Below are 24,258 nucleotides of genomic sequence, written 5' to 3'. Positions count from 1 at the left end.
CTCCTGCCTGCCAGCTTCCCTCAGGGTGCCCTCCAACATCTACCTGAGAATCCGGGGGTGGGGGTGGGGTGAGGCCTCCGGAGTACCTGGAAGCCTCATACAGCCCCCACCTCTCCTGCAACCCACACTGCTCTCTGAAGCCACGACACTCATACACGGTGCACCGGATTTCAACAAATCTCACACGCCTTTCTTTACAAAACCATGCCAAGTGAACTGGGACACTGGCTACTTCATCTCTGCACAGGTAATCTGAACAAAACAGGAAGACATGTGGCACGGTCACAATTCCTCCTGGGTCCTGAGGCCTGACTCCAACACACCCCAGGAGTCCCGAAGGTGGGGCAGGGCAGGGCCAGGAGCAGAAGCCCCCCACAGCTGACCCCAGCCACACCTGAGGCCCCTACACCAGCAGCGGGGGCTGGGAGCCAAGACCCCACAGCCAGCCCCAGGCCAGCCCCCAGAGCTCATTCAGAAAGGACCAGCGCTGCAAAGCCCAGTATAAAGGATTTATTTATACTCAACAGTTGACACAGCCTTCCTTAAATTCCATTTTTACAGTAAATAACGTATATCTCCCTCCTTCCCATGCATGATCACTGTGTATTAATCTACAGCTCTTATTCAATTGTGAAAAAATAAAGTGTTTCCCTTTATAATTACACTGGTAACATGTGGAATATTATCAGTGATAAAGGATAGATTTGCTCATTCCTGGACTGGTTATTTGGTTAAAACCTGAAATGTTAGGTCAAAGAAATCTATCACCCAATAAAAATAAATACTGCATCGTGGACACGGAGGCTCTTCAGCATCCTCCTTAAAAAGGGCATTTCTGGGGCGGCAGTGTGGCATGGACCCCGCCAGCACTGTGGCTTGGGATTTGCACGGGGAGCCTCATTGGCCACACTGGGCCCCGTGGGCGCAGGGCCTCATGGACCACAGGGGCCAGCCTGAGGAGCCGAGGGTGGTCCTACAGCTCACAGGCTCTGTCCGCAATGGTGCCAAGTACACCTGATTCAAAACGGTTTCAAGTTAAAAAAAAAAAAAAAAAAAAAAAAAAGATAAACAGGACACCTGCTCTCGTTTGCAGGACCGCGCAGGAGGCCCAGCTCGGTTCTAGAGTCCGGCACACAGGCTGTCTGTACTGGATGCCAGAAGGAGGCCGTCGGGCGTGACCGGTCCAGTCACTGACAACAGGCCGTCCCGCAGCCCTCCCCAAGGAACCAGAGACAAGGACGGCAGAGGGATGCCGCAGCAAGGCCTGCGCTTTATTGTGGATCGATCTGAAGGAACATGGGCGGCCCGCAGAAGCCCAGGCCTCGGTCTCGAGTCCTGGCCACGCAGCGACAGGCAGGCCACGCAGCCCTCAGCCACCTTACATAAATAGGGACAGAAACCGCATAGGCGGCCCCTCCAACCGCAGACTGGGAGCCCGCTGGCTGTGAGGAGCCACGTTCCAGGCCTCGCACCTGAAACCGCCTGGGTGGTGCTGGCCGCGGGTGTCTCCATGCAGGCCGAGCTCAGTCCAGCTCGATGGGGCTGCTGTCGTCCTGGCTCTCCTCTCCCTCCTCCTGCTCCGAGGAGCCCATGAGGCTGCTCAGCAGATTCCCTGGAAGGAAGACAGCACAGCCTCTGGACCTGCCAGCCCACCGCACAGCCAGGCAGAGCTAGGAGGTGCTCTCTGGGCCGAAGAGGGCCCTCCCCTCCTCCCGACTCCAGCTTGTCTCACACCCACTGAAGTACAGCGAGGGAAATGGAGCTGGGCTAAGCATAAGCAGCATGAGCTGGGTACAGTGGTGCACACCTGGCATCCCAACACTTGGGAGGCTGAGACAGGTGAATCATAGGTTCGAGGTCAGCCTCAAAAATTTAGCGAGACCCTGCTTCAAAATAACAAATAAAATGACTGGGGTGTATTCTCTGAGGTAGAGTACCTGTTTAAAACCCCACTATTGTTAAAAAAAAAAAAAAAAAAAAAGGCAGCATGGGGCCAGGAGTGATGCCGGGAGGTGGAGCCTGGTGGATGTGAAGACACTGGGCCACTCCAGTCCAAATGCGAGCACATCAAGTCACCCTCCCTCATGGCGGACACCACCTGGCTGGGACCATGTGTATTCAGCAGGCCTCTACTTCATGTCTGCCAGGAGCAGTATGTTCCAGACCGATGCAAGCTAAGATGAAGGAAGCCTCTGGGCGGAGCCACCTCTGAAGTCTCCGTGCATGTCCTGGGGGCAGCTGCACATCACACGGGCCTTCCCCACGTGGGCCCCACGCCTTAGCAGGTAAAATGCAGTGGTGCAGCCTCTGGGTGCATCCTGGTGCCACTTGCCAAGGCAACCAGGCACAAGGCCCAGTAGCAAAAGAAACACTTAGGCTGTGTTCCCTGTGAGTAGACCTGAGCAGGGGACAGGACGGGAAGAGGACGCTCTGGAATTTGAACTCTGGGAGATATGATTTGTTAATCAAAAAATAAAATGTTTAAATCCAGTGTGCTGGCACATGCCGGTAAGCACTTGGGAGGCTAAGAAAGGAGGACTGCTGATAAGAGGCCAGTCTCAGTGACCCAATAAGACCCTGTTTCTTTTTTTTTTTCTTTCTTTTTTTTGGGGGGCGATTACTAGGGATGAAACCCATGGGCATTCTAACTCCAAGCTCCAACCTCTGCTCTATTTTTTATTCTTTGTTTTGAAACGGTCTCACTAAGTTGCAAAGGGCCTCACTAAATAGCTGAGGTTTGCCATGAACCTGTGATTCTCTTGTCTCATCCTCCCAAGTGCTGGGATTCTAAGTGTGTGCCACTACACCAGTGTAAGACCTTGTTTCAAAAAGTAAAAAAATAAAAACAGCCTGGGTGTGGTAACATACCCTCGTAATCCCAGTACTTGGGAAGCTGAGACAGGAGGATCGCAGGTGCGCAGCCAGCCTCAGTAACTTAGTGAGGCCCTCCCAACTTAGTGATACTCTATTTCAAAATAAAGAATAAAATAATAGGGCTGGGGATGTATCTCGGAGGCAGAATGCCCCTGGGTTCCATCCCTGGTACCACAAAACAAAAGATAAAAATAGCTGAGAATGTAGCTTGAAGGTAGACTGCTCCTCAGTTCAATCTCCAGTATCAAAACAAAACTAAAACATTTAAAACACAGAGGACCATACTGCCCTGTCCTGTGACAGAGATGTGCGCACACAGGTGAGACCCGCCAGGGGTGCCCAGCCAACTAGACCAGGGCTGTGGATGGGACACATTCAGCTCAGAGCTGGCTGCAGGTGGACTACCTGCCCTCCAGCGGCAGGCAAGGATTGGCCTTGCTGCAGTCTCCAGAGGGCCTGCAAACGGCCACTCAGCTTGATTTAGGAATATACCGAGAAGGGCCTCGGGTGAGGCCCAGGGCAGCCCGTGGAGCTTACCTAGCAAGCCTCCGTAGGAAGAAGTCTGTTTGGGCGGCACGCCAAAGAAGAGCTGTCCTATTCTGTCGAGGTACTGCAAGAGGAAGGCAGCAGGTCACCTGGGCTGCGGGTGCGCAAGCCCGCGGGTCCCAGTGAGGGCCGCCTACGGACGGGCTCCCTTCTTGGCTGCTGCCCGAGTCCGTAAGCCTCGACCCAACAGCGAGGGCCCTCACCTCGTTGTACATCGGGTCCCTCCGGAGGGATGGCTGGTACTGCTCGCACAGCACCGTGAACACGGCCAGCTTGCCGCTGCAACGAGAACCGGAGATGCGTTCCCAGCAAGAGGACCACACGCAGCGCCTGCGCCTCACCCAGACACCGGACTTACCCGTCCACGGCCAGCAGCAGAAACCAGATGAAATTGAGCAGTGGTTGAACAAACGGCGGCCCGTCCTCGATTGACGGGTGCTTCTGTGTATACGTTGTGAAGACCACCAATGCGCTGTTTTTGTTTTTTAAACAAAGAAACCTGGAAATAAGAATATCATACAGGGTGGAATTACTGGTGAATGACTCCAATAGCCCCCAGCCCTATTTTGTTATTTTATTTTGAAGCAGGATCTTGCTAGGTTGATGAGGGTCTCATTACTTTCTGACGATGTCCTAGAATCTCTGATCCTCCTGTCTCAACCTCCCAAGTACTGAGATTACAGGTATGCACCACCACGTCCAGCTGAGTCCTGGATTTTAATCAATTTCTCATTTTCCTTTTTTCTCTTTGAGGAACTGGGGACTGAATCCAGGGGCAATTTACCTCTGAGCTCCACCCCCAGCCCTATTTTTTATCCTTTATTTTGAAACAGGGTCTCAGTGAGTTACAGAGGCCTCACTAAGTAGCTGAGGCTGGCCGCAAACCGCGGTCCTCCGGTCTCAGCCTCCAAGTGCTGGGATCACAAGCGAGCCCATCAGGCCTCTAAGTTTTCATCTGTAAAGCCACAGACGGCAGCAACAGGCCTGTGCAGAGCCCTGTAGCAGTGGGTGCTGGAAAGCACAGCAGGCGCCTATGACCAAACCTGTTTCAAGTTTACATGACAAATCCTACCCAAAGCCCATCTGGTGGAAATGCGCTTGAACTTGAGCAGGGTGAGCAGTCTTCCCTAGAAAGCAGGGGGACTGCTGGGTATGGTGGTGCATGCCTGTGATCCCAGTATCTAGGAGGCTGAGGAAAGACGAGACTTTCAGCAGTCCAGCAAGATCCTGTTTCAAAAAGGAAAAATAAAAGCTTGGGGTAGAACTTGGAGATAGAGCACCCATGGACTCAATCCCTAGTACTACACTCAACAACAAAAATGAAATCAAGGCTAAGGTCTGAAGAGACAGACGTGGCCCCTCCCGCTGCTGTGCCCCATTGCCAGAGCGCAGCAGGGAGGCTCTGCCGCACTGGCTTCACACCTGTGACCAGCCTCAAGCCTGGGATTACAGGCCGATGCCACCACATCTGGCTTCATGCGTCTTAGCGTGCATGAGATCTACTACTAAGCCAGTCACTGCAGGGGATGTGGGCTGTATGTCTGGTTCCCTCCACACAGTGGTCTCTCCAGCACAGCACAGACAGGGGACATAGCGGCCAGCTCACAGCTCTCTCTGGAACCCTGGGCAGCAGTTCCCACAGATGGAACAAATTCACACAAATACCTACTGTAGCACGGCCTGGGCCACGAACATGTCCACCTCACTGCGGAATCCCCGCGCGGTGGAGTACTCCACCAGCATGTTAGCACAGCCCTCACCATCAGTGGAGTGCAGGAAGTGATACCGAGACTCACAATAGTTTTGCTCTGCAAAAGACAAAGAATAAAATGCACACAGGATATCACAGAAACTGCCACAAGCTCCACCTTCCCTGACCCCACCTGCCTTCACCCGCACACTGGTCCCAGCCAAGGCCCCACATAAGCACCAGCAATAAGGCACGTCTGCTAGCACACGCACAGCGTCCACTAAGTCACTCACTTCCTTGTGTTCAAAGATCAAACACCAAACACTGAACAGCAGAAGGCCGGCCCAGCCCAGACCTCCTCCAAGGTGCAGAGTCTGGTCTCCACAACACTCATGTGTACTCGAAGTGTGACAAGAGGAAGTACTAATATTTCATCCAATTATTCAAAAGATCCTCAATTGAAGGATGCATCTCTGAGTGTGTTGTGCAGATCAACCACACTTGGTTCATAACTAATAATACAGCACCTAAATAAAAAATAAAGGTAAAAATTCTAAAACTGTTTAACAGCTGCTAAAAACCCTCCTAGCTAGCCAGGTGTAGTAGCCAGGTTTGTAATCCCAGTACTTGGGAGGCTGAGACACGAGGATCACAGGTTAATGGCCAGCCTCAGCAACTCAGGCCCTCTGCAATGTAGTGAAACCCTGTTTCCAAATAAAAAATAAAATGGGTCTGAGGGGCGTCAGAGCTACAATGTTCCTGGGCTCAATCCCCAATACCCAAACACACAAACACCCTAGTTACTACATAGCATCTAAATAAAAACCAAAAAATCCTAACAACTAATCCCCTCCAAAAAGAACACCATGAGTATCAGAGTGAGGGAGCTAGAATCAAGCTAAGGGTCTTCGTTCCCACAGGGCCCTGGACTCCTGAAGGACCTGGCAGGCCTCCCCCCTCTAACACCAGTGGGCACGCCCACTCTCTGCTACGGGCCTCCAACCCTAGACAGTCCTCCATGAGGGCTGCCCTCCCACCCCAGACCCAGGCCTGTGAGGCTGCCTTCCTCCTCCCAGGACCCGGCCAACTTGGCACCTTCCCTCCACCTTGGAAGTGCCTTGCCTGAGGAGGCTCCCTATGTGTCCTCCAGATGCCTTGCTGGCAGTCAGAATTTTTTGGAACCATGGTGTCTCTTTTCATTTGTATTTTGTTCCTCTCCCTACAACCCCCCCCCCCCACCAAATTAGCCTCTTGGATTTGGGGCATCCACAACAGGAAAATTACAGCAGTATCTAAGCCAGGCACTGAACCCAGGCACTGGAACAACTTGTGCCAGGGAAAGCCAAGCAGTGAGGTGGGGCTATGATGGACAGCACTCCCCAGGCCTGGTCCTGCTCATGGCCACACAGAACATATGACAGGAGAACCAGCACCTGCCCCATCTCCAGAGGGAAGCAACCATCACTGGCCTGCTCTCAGGAGAGTCACTGGGTCTATGTCACAGGGCATCTCCTGGGAACCCACCGTGCACAGAAGAGGCGGCCTGGACCAGTGGACAGCCTGCAGGATGGCCAGGGATGCTGTGGGCTGCTTGCCTAGGTGGGGCTGTGGTCCCTAAGTCCCCAGCCTGAGAGGGTCTGGGAGGAGCTAGGGGTGGGGTGGGAGCTCACGCCCTGGCAGCAGTGGTGGCCATCCTCCTCTAGAGCTGCCCTTTGCCCTCCAGGCTGTGAGTCACAGAGACCCGGTCATTTTCCTCATTACCATGGGGCTCTGGGTGAGGAGCAGGTGTGCCAGGTGACCGTGAGGAGGGCAGGTGGTCCCTCTGGGCACATTGCTCCTGGGCTGCTATCCACAGGGCCTGGTGCTCTTGCCTGGCCCATGGTGGGCACTCTGATTTGCCTTATGAGTGGATGAGAGGAGGCAGAGCAGCCCTTAGTGCTGGTGACTGGTGGAGAACACACTCATTTGTCCAGTGACCATGTTTTTAAGGGCTTATTCACAAGGCCAACCTGTGCCTAGTTCTGGAGGGAAGTCAGCGTTGGCCCAGGTCTTCAGAGGAAGAGGCTGCCTCATGCCCTACGTGACCACGTGACCCCCCACCAGCCCCAGGGCTGCCTCCCCACCGATCCCAGCAGCCCACCCATGTTGACAGCCGTTACCAAGGCCTGCTCAAGTGTCAATGTGCCATGACCTCACACAGCTTCTTTCCACAGGACACCACGAGCCTCTCAAGCCCCATGTCACTCACTCAAGTCACAACAAATGTTTAGTGAATACTTCTTTGTGTACTCAGGTAGAGACTCTGAGATAGCAACACCAGTCACACTAGGCAGAACACCCATGATCCCCCTGACAAGCTGAACCACCCGACATGTGCTCAACCAGAAAATGAGGTATGTGCTGAGAAAAAAAAAAGCAGAGCACGAAGCCATCAAGTGGCTGCCTGACGTGGGGTAGGAAAGGCCACTCCAGGACAAAGGATGTTGTAGCCGGTGGCACACGGCCTAAGTGAAGGCCAGAATGTTTTGTTTTGCAAAGAGAAGAAAGGGGCCCAAGGTTAGCGCCTAGAAAAGACAGAGGCCAGACCACTATCCTGGTGTTCCTCCTGTGTGGGCAACTTAGTACCACAGTGAAACGCCTGGTCTTCCCAGTGAGAGGCAAGGGGACCTGCATATCTCTCTTTATCTCTTTCTTACACACACACACACACACACACACACACACACACACACACACACACACACACACGCTGGGGGCTGCCTGAGAGGACATCACGGGAACCTCTCAAGAAGCCCCAAAGAGCTATGATGGTGGAGCGCCCCCCTGCCCTGCACCCCCCAGGGTCCCAGGCCTACCTTTCCACAGGGTGAGCGCCAGCAGCTGGTGGAGCCGAGGATGGCCCAATTTTCCAGACCCACCACTGGACCACTTCAGGGCTCTGGACACAAAAGCCACTCGCTCAGGAGAATTTGGATCCATCAAACTAAATACTTTAGCCAGATTTTCTGAAAACAACAAAAATATACTCTCACCCAAAGGAACACAGACTGCTCTATTCTGTGCTAAGGCATCTTATAGAAATGAATTTTTAAAAAATCAATTAAGCCGGGCGTGGTGGCGCACGCTTGTAATCCCCGCGCTTGGGAGGCAGAGACAGGAGGATCGCGCAGGTTTGAAGCCAGCCGCGCACGCTGGCTTAGGAGACCCTGTTTCCAAATAAAAATGTAAAAATAGGTCTGGGAGTGTAGCCCGGAGGTAGAAGGGCTTCCAGGAACCCCAGTACCACACACACACACACACACACACACACACACACACACACACAAATCAATTAAGCCGGGCATGGTGGTGCACACCTGTAATCCCAATACTTGGGAGGCTGAGAAAGGAGGATCATAGGTTCAAGGCTAGCCTCAGCAATCTAGTGAGACTGTTTCAAAACAAACAAAAGGGCTGAAAGTGTAGCTTAGAGGAAGAATGAGACTAAGTTCAATCTTTGGTACCAAAAAAAAAAAAAAAAAAGGAAAAAGTTTCAAAAGAAAGCCAAGAAACTGGGTGTGGTGGCACACACTTGTAATCCCAGCATTCAGGAAGCTGAGACTGGAGGACCACAGTTCGTGGACAGTCTCAGCTACTTAATGAAGTCCTTTGCAACTCAGCAAGACCCTGTTTCAAAATAAAGAATGAAAATAGGGTTGGGGTGTAGCCTGGAGGTAGAATGCCCCTGGGTTCCATCCCCAGTACCACACACAAAAAAAAGTAAACAAAAAAAGGCAAGAAGACACTGATGTGTGGGTTCCCTGTGCACATCAATGGGCAGGGCTGCCTGCCAGTGCCCATGGCTAGGAAGCCACAAGGAAGGACGACCTCCTTCCCCTCCCGTCCTGCAGCAGGAAGGGGGCCGGAGTGGGCGCTGGCCCTGGACGAACAAGCCCAGACCTGGGCAGCCCCTCCTCCACCCAGAGGAGCAGCAGAGGCCACACGGACTCCCCGTCTTCTAGAGGCAGCTCTCAGGAGGGCATTCCCATTGCCCGCCGGGAGGACAGGCCAGCAAGCCCAGCCTCTGGACACAAGGGAGGGCACAGTCTGTCACAGCACATGCAGGTCACACTGGGGGGAGGACGCGGCCATGCCCACTGTGAGTGGGGAGCCAGGTGGCATGGTCACTGTGGATGGGCACAAGCTACCTGTGCACCCACAGCCCAGGCAGCACACAGAGCAAAGGGAGTAGGGAGGGGCGATGCCAGGCCCTCGAGCCTTGTTGTGCACCGAGAAGTCTTACCCAGCAGCTCATCGGCCACGTCCACTTCTGCCTTCTCCAGGGACTCTAAAACCAGCATGGACAGGTCAGCAGCACTATTTTGCTACAAAACAGGAACATGAGTAAGAGTCATAAAGTTAGAAAGGAGGTCCTGGTCTGTGCAGAGCGAACGAGACAAAGCCGGAGGCGCCCTGCACAGCAACAGCCATGGGACACCAGGAACCCATGTCCTGCACACGGACACTCAGCCACACAGCCGAGTTGGAGCTCCCACCCAGAAGCAAATAAAATGGACAGGGCTGTTTAGGCCAACAATAACAGCACGCAGCAACCACAGCTCGGCACCAGAGCCCAGCCACAGGGGCCCGAGGTGACAGGCCCTCAAGCACAGAGCATCTGTGGCCAGGGACACGAGGTCCCTTCGCCACCTGTGGCCAGAGCCAAGGGCAGCCTGACGTCACCTACCAGGCCTCCCCTTGGTCACACTCACTCCAACTCTCCTGCCCTGCACAGAAAAGCAGACGGAAGGGCAACGCCACTCACCTGGCCGTGACTGAAGAAGAGCAGCGCTCCTGAGTACATCAGCTCTCGGGCCTCTGCGTGTTTGCTTTGGGACATGTACCTGCAAGGAGGGGCAGAGTGAGCAGGGAACCTGGAACACGCACACGCACACGCACACGCGGCATGGTGAGGGTCTGCCCTCCTCTGCGCGCTCACCTGGCCAGGCAGGAAGTTAACGCTAAAGCAGGGTCTATGAAAGAAACATTGCTGGGTGCATTCGTAAGCTGGACATTTCAGAGGACAGACACTATTCCCAAGGAACCAGAAGCAGCGTGCAGGGCAGACGCTCCCCAAAACAAGCACAGCCCTGGCACCTGCCCCAGGGGCCTGTCTTACGCTGCTCCCGGCCCTGGACTCCTGAGCCTGCAGCTGTGCCAGCACCCTGCTGTCATTGGGCTTTGGCCCAGGAGAGCAACAGCACCACCTGGATACTTAAGAGAGGGCAGAAGCCCACCTGTGCCCAATAGGCCAGGAGTCAGAAGGCCGTCCTACCCCCAAGCAGCTCAGTGGTTCAGCAGAAGGGACCTAGACAGAGCTCAACCTCTGTCTTCAAGCACAGGCCTTGCCTGGGCAGGCGAGACACTCCATGAAGAGGGAGCTGGGGAAACAACACCACCCACCTGAGAGCTGAGGGATGGGGGCTCCAGGATGGAACTCTGTTGGGGACAATGACAAATGTGACTGCACCAGCCCCCCCACTGAGCTCCACACACGGGGCCAGCACCCCAAGCCAGCCAATGCCCTTAGTCATGGGAGGCGTCTGGTGGGCCTCCCCGTCCCACTGTGAGCGTGCGTCTCACACAGAGCAGGAGGTAGGGATGAGCTGATCTCTCCAATGTACAGGGACAGGGAACAGAGCAGCAAAAGAAAGAAGGAAGGGGTCTGTGTGTACTGGACAGCGTGAAGGGATGTGGTGACAGCCTGAGCCACTCAGCAAGCACAAAACCAGAGGTCAGCTCTGTCCCAAAGCACGGATGGCCACTGGGCCAGGACGTTGCACTTCACCATCAGAGAACATGACAGGTCAGTGGACTCTGCCTCCAAACCAAAGTCCCTGGAGACAAAGCTGTGTTTAAACACAAACCAAAAGAGAGACTCCTCCGGCAGCGGGGCAGAGCTTCAGAAACAGCAGAGACTGAAGGTGATGCTCGCCACAAGTCCTACACCATCAGAGGGACAGATGGGTTGCAGGAACACTTGCAGTTGGGTATCTAGTGAGCTGCAGAAAAGACCCACAACCAGATCCCTGCAAGCACCCCCAGGGAAGAGAAGCCCAGCAGGAGACCCTATGTGGCCACAGCAAGCCAGCAAGCACAGTACACCCCAAGAAGGAAGCCCTCGTAAACCCGCGGGTCACAGGCATCGCGAGCCTCGTCAGCACCGGCTCTCAGCGGTGGTCGGACTCTGGGGCCTCACAGGCTGCTGCCTTAGCCAGAGGAGCCGTGAGCCACCCTGCGCTGTCCTACCCACTGCTGGATGTCCTGGACTCAAGACACAGCCTCACATTGCCATCTATGCAGATAGGAACCACACACCTATCCCCAGTGGTGACCACTGGGTTGCTTCTGCAAACTAGACTTCTAGGCTCTTGTGAGGCTTAGCAAGAGAGAACCCCTTAGATATCCAAAGAAAAAGAACTCTTTGAAAGGCAAATGAACCAAGTTTCTGAGCCAGGAAGTCTGGCTCCGGGAGGTGCTAGGATTCACAGCAGCATGCTGCCACGGCCTGGCCTCCCTTCTTGGAAGGCAGAGAGAGGAAGGGAATGGTGAGGGGCTGCAACCACCCACAGCACCAGAGCTTCCCTGTCCTTCCTGATCTGTCACCTGTTGCTAGATCAAGGAAAACTGATGAAAAGAAAGTTTCTGGCATCACTGAGAACAAACTTCTTTTTCCATTGCAGAATTCTGGGAGCTGGGAGGGATTTTTGTTTCTGGGTGACTCAGCAGAATGAGGCCCCTGAGGCCATTGGAGGACTGCTGATAGCAGCTAACCTTCCCAGACACCTCCACTTGGCCCAGCTCTCTGTAGAACAACGCAGGACACCTCATGAGCGCGCAGGAGTCAGGCTTGAGTCCACTCACTGGTTGAGGACACTCAGAGCCAGTGCACCTTGGTGCTCTCTGCCAAGGTGGACAGCAGCTCCTTTTCTATGAAGCCACATCCCTGCAAGTATGCTGATTTATTTTGCTATTTTTTGTGGGGTACTAGGGATTGAACCCAGAGGCATTTTTACCTATAAGCCATACCCGCAGGTCAATTTTATTTAATTGAAAACAGAGCTTTAAGCTGGGTGAGGTGGTGTATAGTTGTAATCATAGCATTTGGGAGGCTGAGACAGGAGGTTGTGGTTCAGACACAGCCTCAGCTACTTAGGTCATTTGCAACTGAGTGAGAACCTATTTCAAAATAAAGAATAAAGCCGGGCGTGGTGGCGCATGCTTGTAATCCCCACCCTTGGGAGGCAGAGACAGGAGGATTGCGCAGGTTCGAAGCCACAGTCCCGCGCGCTGGCTTAGGAGACCCTGTTTCCAAATAAAAATGTAAAAATAGGTTTGGGAGTGTAGCCCGGAGGTAGAAGGGCTTCCAGGAACCCCAGTACCACCAATAAAGAAATAAAGAAGTAAAGAAGGAAGGAAGGAAGGAAGGCAGGCAGGCAGGCAAGCAAGCAAGAAAGAAAATAGGGCTGGGGAAGCCGGGCGTGGTGGTGCATGCTTGTAATTCCAGCATTCGGGAGGCTGAGACCAGAGGATCGCGGTTTACAGACAGCCTCACCTACTTAGGTAAGGCCCTCCACAACTTAGTGAGACCCTGTTTCAAAATAAAGAATAAAAAATAGTGTAGGGGGTGTAGTTAAGAGGTCAAATGCCCCTGGGTTTCATCCCCAAACCAGCAAAAAATAAAAAATTAAAAAAAGGGCTGAGGGTGCAGCTCGGAGGTAGAATGCCCCTGCGCTCCATCCCCAGTACAGAAAAAAACAAAAACAAAAACAAACAAAAAAAAAACCCTAGAGCTTTACTAGGCTGCTGAGAGGCTAAGTGGCTGAGGCTGGTTTTGAACCTGTGATCCTCCTGTTTCAGTCTCCCAAGTACTGGGATTACCACACCTGGTTTGCTCTTACTTTTTAAGAAAAGCAGAATGCAGAAACTTGAGCCTTATATTAGCAATGAAAACTGGGGAAATTAGTGAGAAACTCGTGGCACCCCAGAGTCAGCAGCACCCCCACAGAACAGACTCACATCAACAAGTGCTCAAGTGTAGCCTGAGCACGAGGACTGAGGGGGCACAGGTGCTGACAACGGGGTGTCCTCTCCCATCAGAGCAGAGACCCCAACTGCCAGACAAAGCTGCGCCGGGCTTGGGGTCCCACTGTGTGTGGAAAGGCACAGTGGGTTTTCATTTTAAGCATTTCTTTATATAACTGTGGGATGGGTGGGCGGCTGAGCACTGAACTCAGGCATTCTACCACTGAGCTACACTTCCAGTCCTTATTTTGAAACAGGGTCTCCTTAAGTTAGGGCATGCTAGCTTCAAACCTGCGAACCTCCTGTCTTCGCCTCCCAAGTACTGGGATTACAGACATATGCCACCACACTTGGCTTTCTAATAATGGGGATGGAACTCAGGGGCATTTTACCTCCAAACTACAATCCTAGCCCCCCCCCCTTTTTTAAATTTTGAAACAGGGCCTTGCTAAGTTGCTGAGGCTGGCCTCACACCTGCTATCCTCCTATATCTCAGCCTCTCAAATACTGGGATTATAGGCACATGCCAAGGTGCCTGGCTCACCTAGCTTTCATTAAGCAATTTAAAAGGCAAAACAAAGTTAAGGGCCGTACTAACAACCGCATTAAGTCTCAGGTAGAATCATGGCAGGACAACCCATGTCCCATGTAGTTGCATAAGGTTCAGCAGAGGACAGAAGTTGCAAGGAGGCTGGAGCCACCAGATGAGGGCAGCTTCTCAACCACATCAAGTTCCTGAAAACCTGCAGACACTGCAGCCACAGCGAGGCCCCTCAAGGCCAGGAGGGTGGTACTGTGGCCACTCTGGCACAGTGTCCCCAAGGCCATGATTTTCTTACTTTTTGAGATACCAACAACCCAACAGGCCTAGAAAGCTGGCCCCCTCTGTCCTGGCAGAGCTGAGTCTGCAGAGGCAAGGAGACCTACTGCAGCAGCCCCATGTGGGGCTGGGACAGAGAGGAAGCAGCCCCAAGGAGCCCAGGTGAGCCTACTAGGACCCACCTGTGGGCCACACACGGCTGCGGGGCTGCCCATCCCTTCCCCCTCCTTCATCTTAAACTGCTGTGGGCTGTAAGTGAACCAAAAGCATCGACATCCACACAGTGGAATATCACACAGCAATAAAAATTACTTATGACCTGGGCCAGTCTCAACATAATTACACTAAGTTCAGAAAGTCTCTCTCACACACACATACACAGCACATACTGTGATTCCACATATACAAAATCCAGAAAATGTAATTTCACCTGCAGTGACCACAGCATATAGGCTGCCTGGGGAGGAACGAAGGCTTTGAAAAGGCCTATGAGAAGCACAGTACACAGCCTGCTCGCTCTTGCTGGCTGGTTCCCCACCAGCCTCCCAAGTTGGCCTGAGGGACCTGTGGCCCAGAGACAGCGAAGATTTGGAATTCACCCACCATCACTACCCCGCTTCACTCTGAAATATACCCTTAACCAAGAGACTCATAATTTAAATACTAAATTAATAAGCAAATCCTTAGTCCCGGCAGGGCTGGCTCAGAACAAGGAACATGGTGTTTATTTTTGGGAAGATCCACTTTTGTCGATTAATCACTGGGCAAATATTTATATACAAATTTCCAAGAACAGCAGACACCTGGGCGAATCCTGCTACCAAAGTAAGCAAAGCAGTATGGCTGGCATGAGCCATGGGGCACCTGCTGCCACCCATACCTGTGCCTGACACCTTTGGCTCTTCCTTCAAGAATAGTTACAAAGGGGCCAAGAGTGATGGCACAAGCCGTAATCTCAGTTCCTCAGGAGGCTGTGACAGTCAGATCACAAGTTCAAGGCCAAGCTGGGCAATTTGCTGATCAATAAAGCTGGATATGATAGCGCACACCTGTAATCCCAATACTTAGGAGGCTGAGACAAGAGGATCGCAGGTTCACAGCCAGCCTCAGCAATTTAATGAGAATCTGTTTCAAGTAAAAAACGGCTGGTGGTGTAGCTCAGAGGTAGAATGCTCCTGGGTTCAATCCCCAGTACCACAAAAAAATAAATAAGGATGGAAGTGTAGCTCTGTGGTAAAACACCCCTTTCCATTCTTTGTACTGTAAAGAGAGGGGGAGGGGAGGGGGAGAGAGAGAAGGAAAAAAAAAAAACAAAAACAAAAAACAAAGGCCAGGAAGGCCTTCACAACCTAGGGCTCCTGGAAGTGCATTCCAAGACTCTCCTTAAAAAAAAAAAAACCTCACCACTACAACTACCAAGAATTAAGCACTCATTTCTTCTATCGGTAAAATTAAAGAGCTTCCAACTGAAGGAAAAATAAGCCTCTTCCTAAGTCAAACATCTGAGTTCTCAAAACAGAAAGGCATTCACACCACAATGATAAAACTAGATGTAGCCTGACAGGTTTGTAGAGTGTTAGGGCTTAGTACACAGAAAATTCTGGAACAAGGTTGTCCTTCAGGTCATATGAGATCAGAGCAGGGACTAATATCTCTCCCTAAGCCTACAGTCAGCGACTCTAAACCCAAGGCTTCTAATCTGGTCCACACAGGATAAAAACAAATGGAAACTCTTTGGGAAGGAGGATGCCAGGGCCATATCCAGACCTGTGAGCCCTAGGGAAGCTGAGAACCACCAAAGGAAGGTGCCAGGCTTCTTTCTCCAGCACAGGTCAGTGTGCCCAGCCGGCGACTCCCACACTTGGCTTGGACCAAGTGTCCTTTCCCAGTGTCCACCCAGTTGCTCACCTGCCTGAGGCTCACTCTGGGCCAAGAGACCATGTGAACCCCAAATGTGAATGAGCAAGCTACCTGAAGAGAAAGAGCTCGCACAGCACTTAAGACACTGGTAAAATTCCAGGCCCAGAGGCTCTAGGCAGTGAGGCCACTGCCAGCGCTGTTGTGCTGGTGGGCACCATCCATCCCCCCCACACCAGGTTGGATACACACACACACACACACACACACACACACACACACACACACACACACACACAGCCTGGGTGGCGAAGGTAATTCGAAAATGTCCCCTGTGGTGGCACTGATGTGAGGGAGGGAGGACCTGTGAGCCGGGGCCAACTAAACCACTCTCTGTTCAATTCTGCTGTGATCCTAAAACTGCTCTAAAAATTAAAATCTATAGCTGGGCGTGGTGGCGCAAGCTTGGAATCCCAATACTTGTGAGGCTGAGACACGAGTAGCGCAGCTCTTCGCCAGCCTCAGCTACTTAGGCTCTCTGCAACTTAGACCCTGTTTCAAAATAAAAATAAAAAATAGGGCTGGAAGGTAGCTCGGAGGTAGAGTTCCGGAGCTCAATCCCCAGTCCGGGTGGTGGGAGAGGAAGGAGGCCTATATGATGTAAAGGCCAGACCTGCCCCCTTCGTTGCTGTCCTGCAGTCAGTTAAGGCATAGCGCCCACAGACTAAAACTGTCAACCAACACATCCCAGGCCCAGGGGCCGGTCCAGCCTGCAGCAGCCACGGTCCCGACAGTGCCGACCTAACCACACTTCAGGTGGCCAGGGCTTCTCCGCTGCCCCGTAGCCACCGGGCTGTCACCCGGAGAACCAGCTCTAGGAGCAGGACCTGACTCTATGGGCGGGAGCTCTGGGTGGGCGCCGCGGGCAGGGTGCGGAGGCCAGGTTGGGGGCTGCGGGAAGTGGAAGAGGCGGCCAGGCCGGGGGAATGGGGAAGGGGCGGCTAGGCAGGGGAGGCTGGAGAAGGAACGCAGGGAGGGGAAAGGAGGCGGCGGGAAAGGGGAGGGTGAGGGGGGGCAGGGAAAGGGCAGGCCAGGCCGGGGAAGGGGAGACAAGGCCGCGAAAGGCGGAGACGGGGAAAGAGAAGGCCAGGCCGGGGAAAGAGGCCAGAAAAGAGGAGGCTGGGGAAGGGGGTGGCCGGAGAAGGGGAGGCCAGGCCGGGCGAGGGAGAGGCTGGGGAAGAAGGAGCCCTGCAAAGGGTAGGCCGGGGAGGGAAAGGGAGAGCCCGAGCCCGGGCCCTAGAACGAGAGTCCGGGAAGGGGAGGCCCGGCCGCACAGCCCCGAGCCCGCCGCCCCCGCTCGGCCGCCGGACAGGCAGCGGCAGGAGCCAATGGGAGCGCAGGGCGCCGCAGCCCGGCCAATAGGCGGCGGCGGGGCGGGGCTCGGCGGCAAGCCGCCGCCCGCGCCCACCTGAAGAAGAGGGTCCGGTACATCTGGTGCGCCTCGTAGTAGTCTCCCTTTTCGACGCTGGCGCGCAGCTTGCCCTCCACGCGCTGGACGCCGCCGCGGTTGCGGGCGCCATTGCGGGCGCCCTCCTGCTCCGCCATCGCCGCCGCCGCCATGGGCCGGCGCTCCGCGCAGGGCTGACGCTGTCGCAGGCGCGGTCGGCGGCGCCTCCCGGCTTCCGTCCCCGCGGCCGCCCGACGCCCTCTACGGTGGCCGCGAGGGCCCGCGCGCGAGCCCGCGGCGGCGCCACGTGACGGGGCGGGGCCAAGCGCCGCGGGAGCCAGCACGTGCGCGGGCGGGGCCGAGCGGCCACGTGGCTCCCTCCGCCCGGCGGGCTGCGCGCGCCTGGCCGCAGCCGCAGCCTCCCGCCAAGGGGCTGCATGGGCGCGCTTCAGCTGCCCGGGCAGGGGCATTCAAAGAGGCCGAAAAAGTCCCCGCTGCTTGTGCACTCCTGAGGCCTCCTGGTGGCTTCCCGGGAGGGCGTCCTTGGCTTCCGGGACCATTGTTTGGGAACCAGAACGACCTATCACCACACCTGTCCCTAGAGGGGATGAAGCCTTCCATTCCTGGGGAATGGCTGAAACAAGGGGGCCCGGATGTCGATTAGCTGGGCAGGGCGGCTTGGCCGTTAGAGCTGCAGTGGAAAGCTGGATCTCTGTCCTGAATTAGTTACCGTGGTTGCACAGGACCCCCTTACTGATAGGGCTGATCCAGGGCCTGGGGATACTGGGATACAGAACCCTGTGCAGTAACTGTGTTTATACACATACCTATGGGAGTTAATTTATAAATAAGGCAGAGAAAAAGACCAAAAGTAACCAACTAGAACAATTATAGTAACATCTTGGGTTGTTATAGGACCGTGGTCTCTTGCTATCAATGTCTAGCTGTCTCGTCCTCACCGTTCTTGTGGTGATGTGGAATGACATAAGGGAGCTGCTTGCCCAAGGTGTGTAATATGGTCTAACACCACTACCTAAGGGCTCCCTGAACACAGGGTGATACAGCAACAGTGCACCTGAGAACCACCTAGAGGCTGCTTAAGGGACGAGGGCAAGGAGCACTACAGCATGGATGCACTGGATGGGGTATGGACAGATTATTCTCATCTGGATGGGACCAAGTGCACAATTTAAATTATGACTTGCTTGCTAAAGGCCCTTATAAGAGCCAGGATTGTTTAATTTGTTATCCATTCAACTGAGCACAGGCAACTGTAAGAGAAAAGCAAATCTCAGGGGTCTACTTGTATTACTGTTTATAAGAAACAAATATCCATGAATTGGGGACCAGTTAAGTAAACATGATATATCCATGCATAGAATAACTGTTAAAACACAATTTTCAGCCGGGTGTGATGACACACGCTTGTAATCCCAGCATTTGAGAGGCTGAGACCAGAGGATCGAGGTTCGGGGACAGCCTCAGCTACTTAGTGAGGCCCTCTGTAACTTAGTGAGACCCTGTTTCAAAATAAAGAATAAAAAATAGGGCAGGGGTGTAGCTTGAAGGTCGAATGCCCCTGAGTTCCATCCCCAGACCTGCCCCCCCAAAAAAAAAAATTCCACTGGTTGGAAGATCTCTACAGTATCTTTAGTAACTGGAAAAAAGTGAGGTACAAGCTGGGTGTGGTGACACACTCATAATCCCGGTACTTGGGAGGCTAAGGCAGGTTTGCAGCCAGCCTCAGCTACTTAGTGGGGCCTTCAACAAGTTAATGAGACTGTTTCAAAATAAAGATTAAAAAAATAGGGTGGGGGTGTAACTCAGAGGAAGAATGCCTCTGGGTTCAATCCCCAGCACCAAAAACAGAAAAAGTGAGGCAAGCCAGCGCCAGCCCCACCTGAGCGAGGGAGCTTGGGGGCTGAATCCCCGCTCCTCACTCCCTGGGGAGACCAGCTCTTTTCCCAGTGGTCTCTTCACCAAGCACCTTTCTTTTTTTCAGTGCTGAAGATGAAACCCAGGGACTCAGGCATACTAGGCAAGCACACTAAGCCTCTAAGCATCTTTCTGTGTATGTGTGTGGGGAGTACTGAGGATTGAGCTCATGGGCATTCTACCTCTTAGCTATACCCCCAGCCCTTAATTTTTGTTTGGAGAGGGTCTAAGTTGCTGAGAAACTCACTAAGTAGTTGGGGCTGGCTTCGAACCTGTACAATCCTCCTGTGTCAGCCTCCCAAGTACTGGGATTACAAGCGTGCACCACCACACTAGCTCATGAGCATCTTTTTCTCTACCCTTCCCTCTGCTTTCTGAGTGGACTCCCTACACAGGAAGAGGTGCCTGGTAAACCACAGACTGCCGGGGAGGACAGTTCCTACAGCACCTGAGCCCAGGCTCATGGAGCCTGTGGACCTGGTCATCCCACCCTGCTCCCCCATGGGCAGAGATGAAGCAAGCTGAGAAAAGAAATACCATTTATTATCCATTTGAAACATCACATGCACTTTTGAAAATTAAAACTCTTTATTTAAACATCTCAATAGCATCTTATCAATTTGGTGGCAGCAAAAGAAACACTACCAAAGACAGGTATTTTGAAAAGCATTTACAAAAATACATTGCACAAAGTCCTATCTCGCATCTTTAAAAATAAATATTCAAAATATCTCCACCCAACTCCCAAATTTAGTTTTATATAGGAAACTCTGACTTATATATGTAACCTGTTATATATGAAACAACTATACACATTTTATTCAACTTAACTGCATAGGCATCAGTTCCAAACCTCCGTGTGGCTGGGGTGCTTGAGCCCTGTGCGACATGCACAGAACTCTAGACACCAGCGAGCACCAGCATGTTCTTTGTTGAAGTACACAATTTATGGTATGCCACGGCTGTCTTAACCAACAAACTTAAATAATCCTAAGGTAAAATGACTGAAACACTTTAAGTGCCTTGCAGAGATCTCCATTATAAAGTCTGCTCATAAAGTAGTCTTAAGAATTAAATAGTACAACCAAACGAGTCTCACAATTACCAAGTGAGAGCAGCTGACAGGTGTGATAGAAGGAGAACTCTGATGAGAGCCAGTAAGAAGTGCTACCGCAGGAAAGACTGGGATTCCGTAGTGTGCAGCCTCACAAGCCCGCCACCCAGCCAGCAGCAGTGCAGGGCGGGCCATTAGCTTACCCTTCAGCAGAATCGAAGCCGCCCGAGGACACCAGACAGCACCATGTTTTGGTTGCTGTCCATGTTGTGGATTCCAATGGGAAGCACCTGGCCCAAGAACGCCCTTTTTGGTGTGTGTTTGAACTCAAATTGCCCCCTTTTGGGTCACACTTCAACCCTTAGTGAAAATAATCTCCATCTTCCTCAGCAGCATTAGTGCTGAAAGCCCTGACCTGGAGCCAAAGAGGCACGGGACACTTCCCAGCCCCTTGCAAGCTGGGAAACCTTGGTGCTGACTCAAGGAAAGCCTGCCCTCAGGGAAGGGTTCAGGCTCCCAAGAACGGGATGATGGTTTTCCTGAAAGAAATGTGGGTCTGACGGTGGAATAAGTTTGTCCTCCTCGAGGCCCTCAGAAGAGACAGGGAAAAGCCCAACATCTAAATGTCAAGAACTCTAGCTACCTTGCTCCTGATGACAAGAATTACAAATGTAAAGGGCATTCTGTTAAAAAACAAATCCCAAAGCAAACTGAGTGTCTGAGAACCATACATTCAAATGAGTTTCCAGAGAACCCCCTGCTGAGCTCCGTGGCCCACACACGTGACACTCCAGAGGCATGTCCTCCGCCGCCACCAAAAGTTTATTGAAGAGTGGCGTATCCAGTTGTAAGCTTGCCCTTGTCCCTGAAGGGTTCCAGTGTTTCTGGTTGTCCTGATATATACAAGCATGTACAAAACTAGGGAGTCCTTTACTCGGTGGGCTCTCCATGGACTCTGAATCGATAGAGGCAGGTATACTCTGCATGTCCCCAGTTGGACAGGATCCGGAGCTCCACAATCTGGAAAGCTCTGTCAGGTCTCTCCTGAAATTGAAAACCACATTCATTTCATATCAATATCCCTGAGCCCCATCATTTTTCCTAGAGTGCTATTTGATAAGAAACAGACATGCTGGAAATTAATTTTTTTTTTTGGTACTGGGGTTGAACCCAGGGGCATTCTACCTCCAAGATACACTCCCAGTCACTTTTATTATTTGGAAACAGTGTCTCACTAAGTTACTGACAGCCTCACTAAATTGCTGAGGCTGGCTTGGAATCTGTGATCCTGTCTCAGCCTCCCAAGTACTGGGATTGTAAGTGTGTGCCACCATGCTCAGCTTTAGAATATTCAATAAGGCTCAGGACTCAAAGCTCAAGAGGGCTAAAAACTGATCAGCCATGGTCTGACTCGTCTTCCACAAGGACACGTCTATGTGTGGCTCATCAGAGAAGCCAAACCCAGGAGGCACAGGCAGGTTCTCTCCCGAGTCTGGTCCTTCTGTGCCTCTTGACAAGTCTGCTCTTGATGGAACACAGGTAAGAGGACAAGGGAGCCACATCCTTACCGGAGCATGGAACATCTGCAGTGACTCCCCATCTTGATCATACATAAATTGTCCCAGAGGCTGCCCTTTTTCTTGATATTCCGTATCCAACCCCTGAAACCAAGACCACATCGCATAGTCATCAGCCATGTAAATATAACACTAGTCATATAATTACGTGTCCCTTTGCCCAGAGTGAGGGGAAGTCTCTTCTCCACATGCTGTGCTGAGGCCCTCCCTGAGAGGCGTTGTGGACTTTGTGTGACCACAGCAACCCTGAGGGGCAGATATGACGGCCTGCATTACAGAGACTACTGGGAAGACCGAGGCCAACAGGGTGAGCTTACAGGCAGCACAGACAGGACTATGTCTGACAAACACAGACTCTACAACTGCTTTAAAAAAAAAATTAAGATGGGAAATAAAGTTTCATGAACAGTGTTGATATACAGATAGAGATATATTTATGTATATATATACAGTGTGTGTGTGTTACTGGAGATTGAACCCAGGGGAATTCTACCCCTCAGCTACATTCCCAGCCCTATTTTATTTTTTGAAACAGAGTCTCACTAAGTTGCAGAGGGCCTCACTGAAGAGCTAAGCCTGGTCATGAACCTGCAATCCTTCTGTCTCAGCCTCTCAAGAACTGGGAATACAAATGTGCACCACCATGTCTGGTTCAACGGTTTTTTTGTTTTGTTTTGCTTTTGTAGTGCTATAAGGGTGAAACCTAGGGGCATTTTACCTCTGAGTTACACCCTTAGCCCTACTATATTTTTTTATTTTGAAACAGTCTCAGTTGTGGAGGGCCTCACTAAATTGCTGAGGCTGGCCACAAACCTGTGACCCTCCTGTCTCAGCCTCCCAAGAACTGGGATTATAAGTGTGTACCACCATGCCCAGCTCAAATGTGTTTTTTTTTTCCTTTGTTTGTTTTTTTGGTGGTACCGGGGATGGAACCCAGGGGCATTCTACCTCTGAGTGACACCCCAGCTCTATTTTTTTATTCTTTCTAATTTTGAAGGGCGAAGGGCCTCAGTTGCGAAGGGGCTCATTTAGTAGCTGAAGCTGTCCATGAACCATGATCCTCCGGTCTCATACTACTGAATGCTGGGATTACAAGTGCGTTCCAACATGCCCAGCTCAAATGTATTTTTTATTTTATTTTATTATTATTTATTTATTTATTGGTGGTACTGGAGTTCCTGGAAAACCTTCTACCTCCGGGCTACACTCCCAGACCTATTTTATATATATATTGGACTCTTAAGCCAGCAAGGCTGGCTTCAAACCAGCGCGATCCTCCTGTCTCCACCTCCCAAGCATGGGGATTACAAGCGTGCGCCACCACACCCGGCGTCAAATGTATTTTTTAAAGGGGAAAAATAGGAGCCAGGCTGAAGGTGGTGGTGCATGCCTGTAATCCCAGTACTTGGGAGGATGAGACAGGACGATTGCAGGCAATAGAACTGCAGGTTCCAGGACAGCCTCAGCAAGCAATGAGACTCTCATCAAGCTGGTGAGACCGTTTCCAACCAAAATATAAAGCAGGGCTAGTATATAGCCCAGAGGTAGAAGGCCTCTGGGTTCCAGATTTGAGACCAGCCTCAGTAATTTAGAAAGTCTGTTTCAAAATTAAAAGGGGGGAGGACAGGTATGGTGACATACGCTTATAATCCCAATACTTGGGAGGCTGAAACAGGAGGATCATGGTTCAAGGCCACCCTGAACTACTTAGTGAGGCCCCCTGCAACTTAGTGAGACCCTGCTTCAAAATTAAAAGAATAGCCGGGCGTGGTGGCGCACTCTTGTAATCCCTGCGCTTGGGAGGCGGAGACAGGAGGATCGCGCAGGTTCGAAGTCAGCCGCGCTGGCTTAAGAGACCCTGTTTCCAAATTTAAAAATGTATAAAATAGGTCTGGGAGTGTAGCCTGAAGGTATAAGGGCTTCCAGGAACTCCAATACCACCAAAAGAAAAAAAAAAAAAAAAAGAATAAAAAATAGAAATCCCAGCATCTGGGAGGCTGAGACAGAAGGATTGTGGTTTACAGACCACCTCAGCTACTTAGGCCCTTTGCAACTCAGTGAGACTCTGTTTCAAAATAAAGAATAAAAAATAGGGCTGGGGGTGTAGCTTTGAGGTAGAATGCCACTGGTTCAATTCCTAGTACCACCATAAAGGGCTGGGGGGGTGGGGGCGTTAAGGTTTCAAACTTGGAGGTAAAATGTCCCTGGGTTCAATCCCCTCTTAAAGAAAAAAAGTAGGAAGAAGGACCCAAAAATACAATAGTAAGTGACTCGATGTATGTGCTAGGGTTATGGGGGTTTCTTTTTAAAATTCTATGTTACAGCCGGGCATGGTGGCACATGCTTGTAATCCCCATGCTTGGGAGGCTGAGACAGGAGGATCACACCAGTGCA

At 52.1% G+C, this 24,258-nt stretch overlaps 2 protein-coding genes across 3 annotated transcripts in view; both read right to left on the bottom strand.

The window, feature by feature from the left end:
• Positions 1 to 1,523: 1,523 nt before the first annotated feature.
• Positions 1,524 to 17,471, bottom strand: GET4 (guided entry of tail-anchored proteins factor 4; the record flags this gene model as incomplete). 2 transcript variants are annotated; one of them, XM_080704075.1, is made up of 9 exons in its annotated part: positions 1,524 to 1,612; positions 3,412 to 3,484; positions 3,624 to 3,699; positions 3,779 to 3,919; positions 5,090 to 5,228; positions 7,966 to 8,115; positions 9,393 to 9,474; positions 9,915 to 9,993; positions 17,320 to 17,471. In XM_080704075.1, the coding sequence occupies 9 exons, from the start codon at positions 17,469 to 17,471 to the stop codon at positions 1,524 to 1,526; spliced, it is 981 nt and encodes a 326-aa protein (XP_080560201.1). The 2 variants fall into 2 exon arrangements, with proteins under 2 accessions (XP_080560201.1, XP_080560202.1); XM_080704076.1 differs by having other exon boundaries at positions 9,918 to 9,993; positions 17,320 to 17,462.
• A 3,746-nt stretch (positions 17,472 to 21,217) lies between these two features.
• Positions 21,218 to 24,258, bottom strand: part of SUN1 (Sad1 and UNC84 domain containing 1) — a gene marked incomplete at both ends in the record, with an annotated part of 44,232 nt that continues 41,191 nt past the window's right edge. The window contains 2 exons of the mRNA XM_080702481.1: positions 21,218 to 21,331; positions 21,856 to 21,948. Coding sequence (XP_080558607.1) covers positions 21,218 to 21,331; positions 21,856 to 21,948 — 207 coding nt within the window. The remainder of the gene's footprint in view (positions 21,332 to 21,855; positions 21,949 to 24,258) is intronic.

This window comes from Muscardinus avellanarius (genome assembly GCF_963383645.1).
Source record: "Muscardinus avellanarius genome assembly, chromosome: 10".
NCBI classification, from domain to species: Eukaryota; Metazoa; Chordata; class Mammalia; order Rodentia; family Gliridae; genus Muscardinus; species Muscardinus avellanarius.
This window is presented reverse-complemented; position numbering and strand designations above follow the sequence as displayed.